General features: G+C 41.2%; 1 protein-coding gene across 5 annotated transcripts in view; it reads right to left on the bottom strand.

Annotated features, from left to right (window-relative positions):
* nav3 (neuron navigator 3) overlaps positions 1-12,507 on the bottom strand; it is a 181,930-nt gene that overhangs the window by 32,516 nt on the left and 136,907 nt on the right. For all 5 annotated transcript variants that reach the window (XM_026148159.2, XM_026148160.2, XM_026148163.2 and 2 more), the window contains 3 exons: positions 4,454-4,577; positions 1,920-2,229; positions 663-1,389 (listed from right to left, as the gene is read on the bottom strand). In XM_026148159.2, coding sequence (XP_026003944.1) covers positions 663-1,389; positions 1,920-2,229; positions 4,454-4,577 — 1,161 coding nt within the window. The remainder of the gene's footprint in view (positions 1-662; positions 1,390-1,919; positions 2,230-4,453; positions 4,578-12,507) is intronic.

The raw sequence follows: 12,507 nt of genomic DNA, 5'->3' as shown, positions 1-12,507 counted from the left end.
GACGGATGTTTGGACGCGCCTGCCGAATGCATGCTTCTAATGAGTGAGGGACTGGTGTGCAGAGAAAGTCCTGTCTCTTGTCAGTTCTGATAAACACTGCTGGGTTGAATTTGCTGAATGAAAAGCCATCAGACCCTCATCTTCAGGGTAAAGATGTGTTGCATTTGCAGTGACTTATCAGCTACACCAGGGAGCAATCTATGTTATGGCACCCCTTAGCTATGCAGCCAAGTCTACTGACTCTATCAATATTTCCACGGAGGCAATCTAATATGATTTATTAAGTGTCTGATATTCATCCTGCACATCCAAACATATCTAAAATTGATAGAGATGGCATATATTTTAAGTGAAACTTTGACATTATGGATATCTTTTCTCTCCGTTATAGAAACCTGGGGAATAACCTGCAGTGGAAAAGCGTCACTAAACACCACGTATCATAATGGATTAAACTCGCCTAAATTCTGGAGAAGATATGGTGAAAAGATTCAGTCTTTCAAAAAAAACTGCCCCAAATGTCCTTGCTGTAAAAGATGCTGCTTTTAACTAACAATCAGGGAATTGAAAAAGAAATGTGATGAAATGCTGGATTCACACAGAAACACAAAGTCAGGGACAAAGACAGAATGAGTGCAGTGTGTGCGTATGGTGTATCAGACCTGCGAAAGGTTGGAGAAGCGATATCGGGGTACTTGGAGCCTGGTTGCCTGAGGCCTGACTGGCCTGTTGAGGTGGAGGTGGGGCTAGACTTTGGGGAGGTGGATAGTCCTGCTGCTGGGTCTTGATCTGACACCGCCACTTTCTCCTTATCGGTCTGGTTGATGGTGATGGGACTAGAGCGTTCTGAGCCCACTTTTCCATCCCTGCGTTTAGTGCCTGTTTGCGTTGTTGCCCCACCAGCTGACTTGCCACTGACATTTGAGTCGATGCTGCTGGAGCTGGAGCGATGCCCACTGCGCCCTGCGGCCACCCCACTGGAGGATTTAGCTGGCCTGGGTAAGGAGCGGTACTGCAGGGTCACTTTCGAGCCACTGCAGCTGAGCAGGATGCCATCATCCTGGGGCTGTGAGCCATCCAGACTGGTCTTCCGCACACCACTGATGCTTGCACCTTTGCTGATGGCAGCTGAAGATTTGGGTGCCTTGCCCAGGGTGGCTGAGCCACTGGCGAGTATCGCACCACTGGAGGTAATTAGCGTGCCAGTGGCACCCTGGATCTTCTTGTAACCAAATGAGCCTGTGGTGGGTGGGCGTGTGATGCCAGAAGGGGGTTTCTTGCCTTCGTCCCCACTACTCCTGCCAGCGTCTGAGGGTGAGCGCTGGATGCCAGATGAGCTCTTGGAAGGCACCTTACCCTTCTCTGAGGCTTTTGCATCATCGGTTTTGCCTGTCAAAGTACACAAATCCAAAAATATCACCAATCATCGCATCATCTGTACTCGGAGTTTACCCTTTGGTGCCATAGAATCAATATATTGGTGCCCACAGCCAGAATCACAGCAATCGTTGCTCATGCTACAGCCAACCAAGTTATCTGAAGCACAACTCGCTGTGTTTAGTAAACATTTAAGATTCAGTCATGTTCATCTTAAATCAACATTATTATTACGACTTCTTCTTCAGCGTCACGTAAGCCCATTAAAGTTATTTTTGCTCTTTCTATAAAGATCACTTTCTGATGTCTGATGTGAAAAACATTCACTAGGAAATCACCTAGATACAATCATTTTTAATGTTCTAATATTAATACCAGTAATACTCGATCAATATATGTTGTAGATTAGGGTTTTTTTTAAAATGGAGTCTCCTTTGTTCAAAAAGTCACATTTTAATTCTGTCCCAGTCTATAATCGCTTTGTATAATTGCTCTACTTCCAAAATCACTTCTAGACAAAGATGGCAGGCTTCCTCTCCTACCTGGTGTTTTCAGGGCAGCGGACGTCCCCTTGGTTCTGGGTGGTGTAATGCCCACCTGGGCTGTCATACCCCTTCTCCATGAGCCTGTTTGGGACATCTGGGCCAGCGCAGCTGCCTTCTGACTGGCGTCCTCATACTGGCCCTGGGTTTGGGAGGATGGGGAAGATGAGGAGGTCTTCCAACGGGAAGAGCCACTGCTAGGATCCATGCTTGCATCCAGCTCCTCCTCTACCTTCTTCAGGTCTTCAGCTCCAGCCCAACTGCTGCTCACCACCTGCTCCGCATGCTTGGATCTGCTTCCTTTCTGGGACTGTGGGGGTTGTCATACAGAGAATCAGGGAGTGCACACAAACTGATAAATAGATGGAAGAATTCAGTAACAAAACTGTAATGCTTCTGGGCTGCAGTTTATACCAGTAAGTCTTAAAAGCATTACCTGATCATCACTGCAGTTCCTTAACAATATTTATAAAGAATGCAAAAAAAAAAAATGCAGTGACAGGAAATGATTGCAAGCAAGTTTTATATCTTGGTTTGTCAACCCTGCCTTAAATGGAAGAAATCAAATAAGTCACAATGCTTTGAAAATTATATGCAATATTTAAACTATTGAAAGGTGACACACTAAAGCAATACAGTCAGCAAAGAGTCAGCAAAAAGAAGTAAGTCTCTGCACAAGCTGAGCAGCGTGGTTTATGTCTGCATGTGAAGTGTTAGCTATCTTTGGAATCTCCCACATCCAGATCTCTGCTTTTGAGGCGCATATGAACGCACCCACACAAACTCAAACACATAGCAGTGACAGCTAGCCTACCGGAACAGATGGTCAGTCTCCCTAGCAACGGTAGAGTCTCTTAAGAGCCCAGTCTGTTAGGTATTTCATGAGGGGCCAAGAATACTTGGCAGAATACGGTGAACGTCTCTGAGGAGAACCGAGCACCGGCCCTCTGTCCACAGTTAATTCCTTGAGCACAAATATAGAAATCAAATTAAGAAAAATAGGAACTGTTCAAACTATAAAACTATACAGTCCTGCTCTCACTATAGCAAGTATGCATACTGCTGTGATTTGGTGCTATTGTTGCAATATTATCAAAGGAAATGTCAAATCACCATAAATCCTCAATCCCACATTGCCCCAATGCAATGCAACACCAAAAAAAATGAAACCCTCCATGCCTGCTTCTTTCACACACTCCACCGCCAGTTTATAATGGGAGCTTATCCCAACGGTAACAAAGCAAGTCAAGTAAGCGTGTAAAATTGTTGGTGTGTGCCTTGATCAAGACATAACACAAAGTTGAAAGAAATGTGAAAGTTTAAATAACAAGATGTGACAAGACATGCAAAGTCGTGATTTTCAAGTTGGTCACGGCAGGAAATGTGTTTTAGTTTGGGAGATAATTACTGTGCAACTAACACTGGTTACTCACAGCTGCTAATTGCTCTATAGGTATCATGACTGAGACTTGATGCTACATGCTCTGTGAGTGCGGCTTTGAACTAAACACTAATCCTACAATAACACCATGGTCACGATGGTAATATGCTTATCATTTATTACATTTAACTAAAACACATGAGGAGGTATTAGCGCATATATTTCATGAGATTATGGGAGAGTAGATGACTATGAGTGCATCCATCCATCTAATTTTTTCCTGCTTATCCAATTCATGGTCATGGGGGTTGATGGGGGGCTGGAGCCTATCCCAGCTGCCATAGGGTGAGAAGCAGGGTACACCCTGTGTGGGCTAACACAGAGAGACAGGCAAGCATTCACACTCACATTCACACCTATGGCCAATTTAGAATCATCAATTAACCTAAACTCCATTAACTTCATGTCTGTGGACTGTGGGAGGAAGTCGGAGAACCCACGCACACACGGGGAGAACAGGCTAACTCCACACAGAAAGGTCCCAACCAGACGGTGGATTCAGACCCAGGACCTAGGCAATAGTGCTAACCACTACACCGCTCACGGCAGTGCTTTCATTCTAATAACTAGATATTAGACAAATATCATCAAAGAAACTAAAACTAACAATGAAAATAATAAAAACTGACCAAGGAAACAATCAAAACTGAACTGAAAAGAGTCAAACAAACTGAAATTACAGTTGAAAATAAATGGGCAAAGCTAAAATAAACAGTTTAATGTGAAACTGTATAATAACTTTGATGCTTAGCAGATGTAACATTAATCAAATTCATCCTGACCTGTGACCATTAATACTAAACCCCCCCAATCATACTATATGTAGCAACTTATAATATTTTTGCCACATAAATAAATGAAAATGAAGCATTATGACATATGGTGGTACTAATGTAAACATTAACATCTGCACCAGAATTTATGGTAATCTCTCTAATTAACAAATGAGTAATTTTGCCTGAACCCATAGAGGCAGAGACATGGAACAGAAGCCTAAAAAAGTCATAGATGATGACGAGCCACAGACAACGTGTGGCTATCCCAGCTGTGAGCCTATTTGAGGCTATCGAATGGTTATTTTTTATGTGCTCACCTGCGCTCCTTTGCTTTTGCGCGATGAGCTGACACAGGAGTATGCAGGTGTGTTCAGATCATCAGTACTGATGTTGTCCAGTGTGTCACTTAGGCCGCTGCTCACTGAGCTGCTGTCGTCCCAGCTACAACAGGAGAGAGAGAACGGACAAAGAAGAAGACAATGGTGAGGCCACAAGAAGAATGAAGTTTTAACCATCCACGATAGCAAATCATTTCCAGTCATCAAACCGCTGTGCTCCTTTAGTGCATAATTTGATATCATGAGTTTTTGAGACTTCCCAGTTTAATTGTTTTCCCCACAAAATGACATTTGTAATGTAATGTAAATTTTTGTGTTTGCAAGCTCAAGCATTATTTGCTACTATCAGACATAATTAATCACCTGCAGTAATAATACATTAGTTTGTATTTGCTTTCACTGAGCTCTTACACACATATATTCAGACAGGCAAACTGAGAGTCGGCCGGCACTATAGATGTGACAGCTCACAGACACATGTACAGTCCTGACAGTCCTCACACACAACAACTGGTTTACATACCAACATATCGAGTCTCATCTGTGTGTGTTTGCCTTTGTGTGTTGGTCTGTGTGTGTTTCGATGACACACCCGTAATTAGCATGACAAATCTAACCAAATAGCTCCAAGACTTTAATTTCTGAAAAAACAAATAAAGATGTACCGAAATGAGTGCTCACACCACATCACCCTATAATATTCAAACAGACAACAATGTCAAGGGGCTTTGATATGTCACAAATGTTCATTTTGTTAAAAAAAAATGATAAAATCAGAATTAAAAACATAAAGAATGAAATTCTGGAAATGGAGAACCCAGAAAGCAGGAGAGGCGGGATAGTAGGAGAGCTGGAGATGTGCAGACATGTGCAGAAGAAGCCCAGAGAAAATGATGGTGCTGTTGAGTCAAAAGCATAAGAGCTGTTATGCTTAAAACATGCATATAACTTGACTTTTGTTCCTTTTAATTGTGTTTTTAGGCATGATAATAAAGAGAGAAACCTACTCTACTCCTGTTTCCCAAACCAAGGTGTACAAAAACACAGTGCCTGAGTGTAGGCACTAAATATTAATCGGTGGTGTATATTCACTTGACACCTGTAATGAATTTAGCGGTGAGCAGACACCTAGCAACCCAGTTGTCCACTGGTGCAATGCAAAATTGATTTGGTCTTCTGACAGATTTCAAATGAGCAACATTTATCTTCACAGCCCAAATCTGACCAGGCCCCTGACTCATAATGTCTGCAGGAAACTTTAGGTGAAACAATCTGTAATGAGATCAACATTTCTAGAAATTTAGGCTGGAAAAAAACCTGCCCCATGTAAAAAGAAATATTTCTATAAAAAAGCACAAAAGCAAACATCAAAAGTAGGGCTGGGCTATATCATACCGTTCACGGTAATACCGGTGTAATTTTGGGCAACGATAGGAAAATGAAATATCGCGATAGAATATGGGTAAAACGTGCATGCGCAGTGCCTAGGTTTACATACGCACATGGCGGCGACGCAGAATGAGAAGAGCGAACACGGATCGTTAAATGAAACGGATGAACCAGAATTGGTTTGTAAAAATGCTGCAACTTCAGTGGTGTGGAACTGGTTTGGCTTTCGTCCGTCAGATACACAACAAAGCACTATTTTTGGTAGCGCATGCTAGCGGGCCGTCGTTATTACCGTGTTGTTTGGAAAATACGGCACACTTAAAATCAATCCTTTGATATTTTTTTTTCTGAAAATCGACAGTGCCCCTTATAATCCCGTGTGCCTTATGCATGAATTCTGGTTGTGTTTACTGACCTCGAAACGATTTTATGTACACGGCGCTCGAAAATCTGTCAAATGTTTTAGTACGACTTTGCTAAGCTACGAACCCGCACCGCTTGATGGATTGCCGGAGCATTACGGCTATATTAGGCAGGAGCCTCGCGGAGTGATATGTATGATATGTACTGTGCTTCAACGTAATATTACCATATTGTGTGTGTGTGTGTAACCTCTTTTTAAGTTGTGGATATTATACATGGTTATGCTGAGGATATGTCGGCCAATTTCCACTGGAAATACCTTTTGGTTAAAATGTCAGCGAGGAATTTGCACTGTAAATTTTTTATATAACTTCAATGCACATAAAAAAACAGCTGCTTGTTTAAGTGAAAATACATTAATGGGGTTTTTTGCACTAAAGTTGTGGAGTTGTAAAGTATTTTGTCTAGTGTCAATTATATCGTCAGTTATATCGTTATCGCAAATTTTAAAATTTATATCGTGATAGATATTTTTGGTCATATCGCCCTGCTCTAATCAAAAGCCAATTTCTTGTTCTGTCATTCTAATTTTTTATTCTGAGATTTCATTTTCCTTCAACTCAAAGCCATTATTGGAAAAACGTCTCAGAGATGGAGGAATAAAGCACAGCAGAAGCTTGTCGCACAAAAAATAAATGCTATCCCAGCTGTCAGTCTGAGCTTTTCAGTCGTGTATCTCCAGCTTTAGAGGAGCTATTCAACAAAAAAGAAGCTGCTGTTGAGCACTGAGAGTGAGCTTCTAATATCAAACACAAGTCAAACCAAGTGTTGCACTCAGTGTGTTTCTGCACATGCCAGACTTTTACAAACAAAGCTTGATCAATGGCAGTGAAACATGCCTGGCTTGCTTTGCTTTAATCTTTTCCTCTTAAGCTGATACTGCGGCTTACCTTTCACTGGATGAGTGTCCAGGGTAACTGTACAGGTTTGTTCTGGTTTTAAGATGCATTTAAAATTTTGGTGGTGACAGGCTGCCAGGTCACCTTCATGATCTGATTTAAAGTTACCCCTTTGCTCAGCACAGCTTGTCTCACAAACTACAAAAGTGACAGGGGGAGTTACGCCGCACACTGCTGCTTCCTGTGAGACCAGCCTTCCTCAGCGTGACAGACAACAGGGGCAGATGGAGTCTAACTTAAACCTCCAAATGAACTTGGGAGCCCTCCAAAATAAAACCCCCGCCAAAAAAACATTTTTGTTAGCAGAAACACAGAAAGATGTCTTTTATGTCTAATTAAACTTAAAATTATTGATATGAAAAGCTGAACATTAAATTCTATTTTTAAGACAGGATAAGCAGAGATCAAAGACAGATGGTTTTGCACACCAAAAATCATTCAAGCTTATTTTAAAACTTCTCTGTTTACACACTGTTAGCAGTTTGGAATTTGCTCCAAACTGAGATTAACTGGACTCGATAAATCAAGTGCTGAGCAGTTACAAAATGCAAATGAGGGAATGGTGAAACAGCAGTGGGAAACTATCATCATAATAAGTAAGCAAAGGCAGATGGCAGTGAAAAAGCTCACTGACTTCAAAATAAGACTTATTTTGCACTGGTCCCCTGGTAACAACAGATTGCCCTTTCATTCTTTGGTGGCCTCTCTAATGTAAAATTAAAAATCATCTTTGTGAAGAATTTTTCTGAACGGTCGGGGAACGACTGAATGACTTTTTACATAATTAACTCTGAATCATGCTGAATTATTGCTGCATGCATAACTACAAAATGCAGATGATCAATATCTTTATCATTCACTTCTTTAACAATCCATCTTCAACCAATTTATGTTAAACAGTATAATGAGCAATGGCAGCATCTTTCTTTAGTGAGACAGTGTTGCTAATGTTGGTGCTATATTTGGAGAAAAATTGAGAATTCTTGGAATAAACAAGATGATATTTTGGGATTCTAATCACACAAAATATACTGAACAAAACAAAGGAAAATAAGTTCCAGATATCTCAGCACAAATTCAGGTAACAGCTGAGCACCGGTATTGATCAGCTCCCACATATCCTGCACAGAGCTCAGAGAAGACTCCTATTACTGGAGCTTCAGTGTTAGTTGAGCTCAGTGAACAGTAATGGATTACTGGTCTTGGTTTGTGTGATTTGGCTGGGGACTGCTGCAGAGCAGCATCCACGCTCTGTGGAACTTCCTGGGATAAAGTGTTGATAATACAAAAAGAAAACAACAATACATTCTCCTCCTCCGCTTTAGAGCCTGGCTGACTGTAAGGGGCTGAATATTTTATCAGGATGACTCCCTGAAACTGGCAGAACTCTGACTAACCAAGCTCCTCCTCTCAGACTTGCACGTCACAGCATCTCCTACTGGAGAGAGTGGTATCCTTAAAAATGGCACAGACGAACTCAGTAACCCAACAGCAGGAGGCAGGCGGGCCGGACTTCTGTGTCATAGCTTCTTAAATTAACAATAAGTTACAATGTACAGAACAGACTACTCGAGTGGAGATACTGGCTTCTCTCCCTTATTTCAAAAGCAAGGCAGTAAAATGAGAAGATGGTGTGAATCACAAGTCATAGTGTGAAAACATGCGACTTCCCTCGTGATGCTGTGACGTCTCCAGCTGTAATGTCCTACATAGTGCAACTTGTTATAAGTCAGTATAGGACAGATTCAGTGGTATCGAGCTGTAAGGTAACTAGTGCTATAAAAAGGTTTGGCCCATTTTTAAGTCCCCGGGACCTGCTGGGGAAATCTCAGCATGGAAAATCTACAAAAAAGGACGTTAACAAGGCACCTGCTGACCCAAAAGGAGCTTGAGTAAAAAGTGCTCATGAGCTAAAGACAGCTACCTGCTGGACTGATGTTTTTATTTCACTGCAGATTCTATTGTAAATCTTTGATTTTCGCAAGGTGCCTCCATGCTGTGAATGCAACCATGCAAACATCATCTCATGCAATATTCAATACAGCTGGTCTTGTTCCTTCCACAGCCCAGAGGAGAAATGCTATTAGCGACGTGAGCAAAGGCTAGCACTCGGGATTACACTTTATCTTGGTGATAAGCGTGATTTTGACGAGTACTTTAATAAATATTTGGAGGCGGTAGTACTGAAAAGTATTAAATTGGTATCGTACAGATGAAAGAATGAAACATTTCCTCAGAGGACCTCTTATGTAACAAATCAGGAAAGAAAAACACGTAAGTTTGTCACATTGAACACATTTAAGTGTGTTCATTTTTATGTTTTCAGCTAAAAGAAAGATTTGTCAAAAGAAAAAAACAACACTAAGACAGTCATTTAAATGACGAGGATAAACAGGAAATTGAAGTGACATGAACACAACGATTACCTCAGACGACCAAACAATAAAAAACATTCAGAGATAATAATCAAACCTGATGAGCAGCATTTTAATTTAGTCTAAAACAGTGGAGTGGATTGTCTTTGAAACAGTAAATACCTCTTAGGACAAATGTAGAGACTTAAATAATGTAAATGGAAAGCACTCATTTGCATAGAGACTAATCCAAATTAATGCCACTGAGCTCCTGCAGTAAGACTTAAAAAAAAAACATTAAAAAATGCAAGTCATAGACTTGAAATGATTTGCAAGCAATAGGGTCATTTTCTCCTCGGATGGAGTTCTTACAGAGCCGAGCTATCAGAACAAACTGTACAATATGACGGTGCTCAAAACACACAACAGTGTTCACAGGTTCAAAACAGAGCTTAGGTATAGAGCAGTTTCCAGCTTTGCCATCAACTTACCTCCCATGGGTTGGGTGCTGTCTGTTGTTTTATCAAAGAAGAGTTCTACTTTGTTCAATACCACGCCTACACTACCAAGAGGCAAAACCCCACCTAGCAGAGAAGCTAGGAGCTGTGGCTCGACTGGGAGTCAAGAGAGAAAATGGAAACGAGAGAGAGAGAGAGGAGCAAAGGAGTCACTCAGTCTTCCACTTTTACCCACTGCTACTGCCAGCTCCCCCTCCTCTCTCTTCGTCTCCCCTCCCAACCAGGATGGGCCTCTGCCAGCCAAGGAGTGCCAGGAAGACATGTCGTCAGCAGGGGGTTACTAAGGGTTAATTAAATGACGATGACAATGCAGAATAGAGTCAAATCAAAGAGGAAGGTCTATTCTGGGGAGCAGAATTTGTTCTGTCTTTGGTAAAAGCCTCTGACTGGAAGTGACCTCATGAATAATGCGTGAGATGCTCAGCAACGACTGTCCACGCAGCGTTGCGTTGGGATATAATTAGACAGATTCACGACTCCCCTCTTTGATTCTTAGGCAAAGAAAAACTATAGAGCTTATTTCTTTTCACCAGTGAACTTCCATTCACGTAGTTTTGTTTTGCTGAACACTTGATTAGAAAAGCTTCCAAGACATCACCGACATAATGAGCCATGGGGTTTAACCATTTTCTTTGGATTTCCCGTTCAATGCTAACGTTAAGCATTCCATTTCGTCTTTTAATTTTAACTGAAGATTGGTCTCTGATGGCAGAAATGTACTTTATCAGGGAGAAGTAAAAGTGAACTGGATGCTGGTTGCTGTGTTGGGAAAGAGAAGTCAAGCAGCATTTCCTTAAAATAAGAAATGTCCCAGAAAAAAAGCAAACAAACTTAACAATCAGACCCAGCACTGACTGTGGAATCGAATTCACCTCGACACAACTCAATTAAAGGAAGGAGCAGGGTGACCTTGGAGGGATGGGCTGGAAATATGTCTGCTGCTAAGCAGTGAGCCAGCAGGACAACAGCAGTGCCTGGCCTGACTGGTTAATGTGTCCAGACGTCCTACTGCAATGCAGTCAAAGACAACAACAAAGTCTTTAGCTGTTCAGCACCGTAGGGTTTACAGCAGTCTAATACATCCCAGCAGGGGTTTGTTCAAGTCTATGGCAAGCTGCTGGCAAATGCAAACAAATAACCCGCATAAGCCACAGTTGGTCCAACCACCAGCCTCCTCCTCCTCCACTGGCCTGAAGCTGGAAACTTCACTAAAATATGATTTAAAGCTCCATACAAACAAATACAGTACGGCATGTGACGGTAAGTCAGCAGCATTTTTGTATTTTCTGAAGAAAATGTGAGCAATAAACTACAAAAGCATACTGTTAAGAAATGTTTGGGTTTTGGACTGACACTAGACAAAACACACCAACTAAAACACATCACCTCAGTTCATTGGAAACACCCCAGACCAAATAATCAGTCAAATTACACTGATAATAATCAAGAGCATCATGGGAGACCTCCAAAGTCTGTTCCTCATCTCTTCTGTAGGATGACATTAGAGGCTTATTTAACAGCTCCGTGCATAATCTATGATGCTGGTTTGCTTAGGTACCAGGATGATAAATTTAGCCATGTGAGGATTTGATTGGATAAAATGGAGGAGTCCATCTGTGAGGAGAAAAAAGGGACATCAGACTTACTGCCAGATTCAGAGCAGGTGGTGAGGGATCTTAATCTCTACATCAACAATGGGTGAGCATCCAGTCTCTCAGATGTCTTACTCTCAGCCCTCTACTTCTGCACCATGCAGCACAGATTACATCACTATAAATTTAACATATTTCTTTAGTTTGTAAATATCACTCAACTTCCAAATAGGGAGGCATCGGAAGCTTATTCACCATCCAGCACAAGTAACAGGAACTGTTTCTTTTTTCTGTAGGCTAGCAGTCAGGTTGCTAGCACAAGGAAACACACAATGGATGAAGATATACCAAAAGTTCAATTTCATTCCAGAAATCCCATTAAAATGTGGCTGTTAATGAATTATTCTGTATGCGTGAAGCTTAGCAGCACTTTAGAAACCTGTGTATCTTTACTGTTTAAGGGTGAGGTTTTAATTATAAATTATAATGTGGATTAAAGTAATTCTTATGATTTTCAGCATATGTAACCTTTGACATTATTTGCAGGCGGGGACCCTAACATCTGAACCTATTTCTTTTTTTAAGATCCTATTCACTCAATATTTAAAAGTGCCCTGAAAAATATATGGGACCCTCAGATTTGATTTGACCCTCAGATTTGATTTGATTTGATTTTTGATTTGATTTAATTGTATTTATTATTAAACACAGAAAGTTCAGAAATCAAGGGGAGAAGCAGCTTGACTGTCAGGACTTCAGGCTTTGTCTATAAAAATAATGCTGTTAAAAATATACTATGTATGGTTTTACTGCAAATGACCAAACTGTATGTTGTGTAACCACAGTCCACCTATTTTG

Source organism: Astatotilapia calliptera, chromosome 17, assembly GCF_964374335.1.
Source record: "Astatotilapia calliptera chromosome 17, fAstCal68.1, whole genome shotgun sequence".
Classification (NCBI taxonomy): domain Eukaryota; kingdom Metazoa; phylum Chordata; class Actinopteri; order Cichliformes; family Cichlidae; genus Astatotilapia; species Astatotilapia calliptera.
The sequence above is the reverse complement of the archived record's forward strand: the minus strand, read 5'-3'. Positions and strand labels throughout refer to the sequence as shown.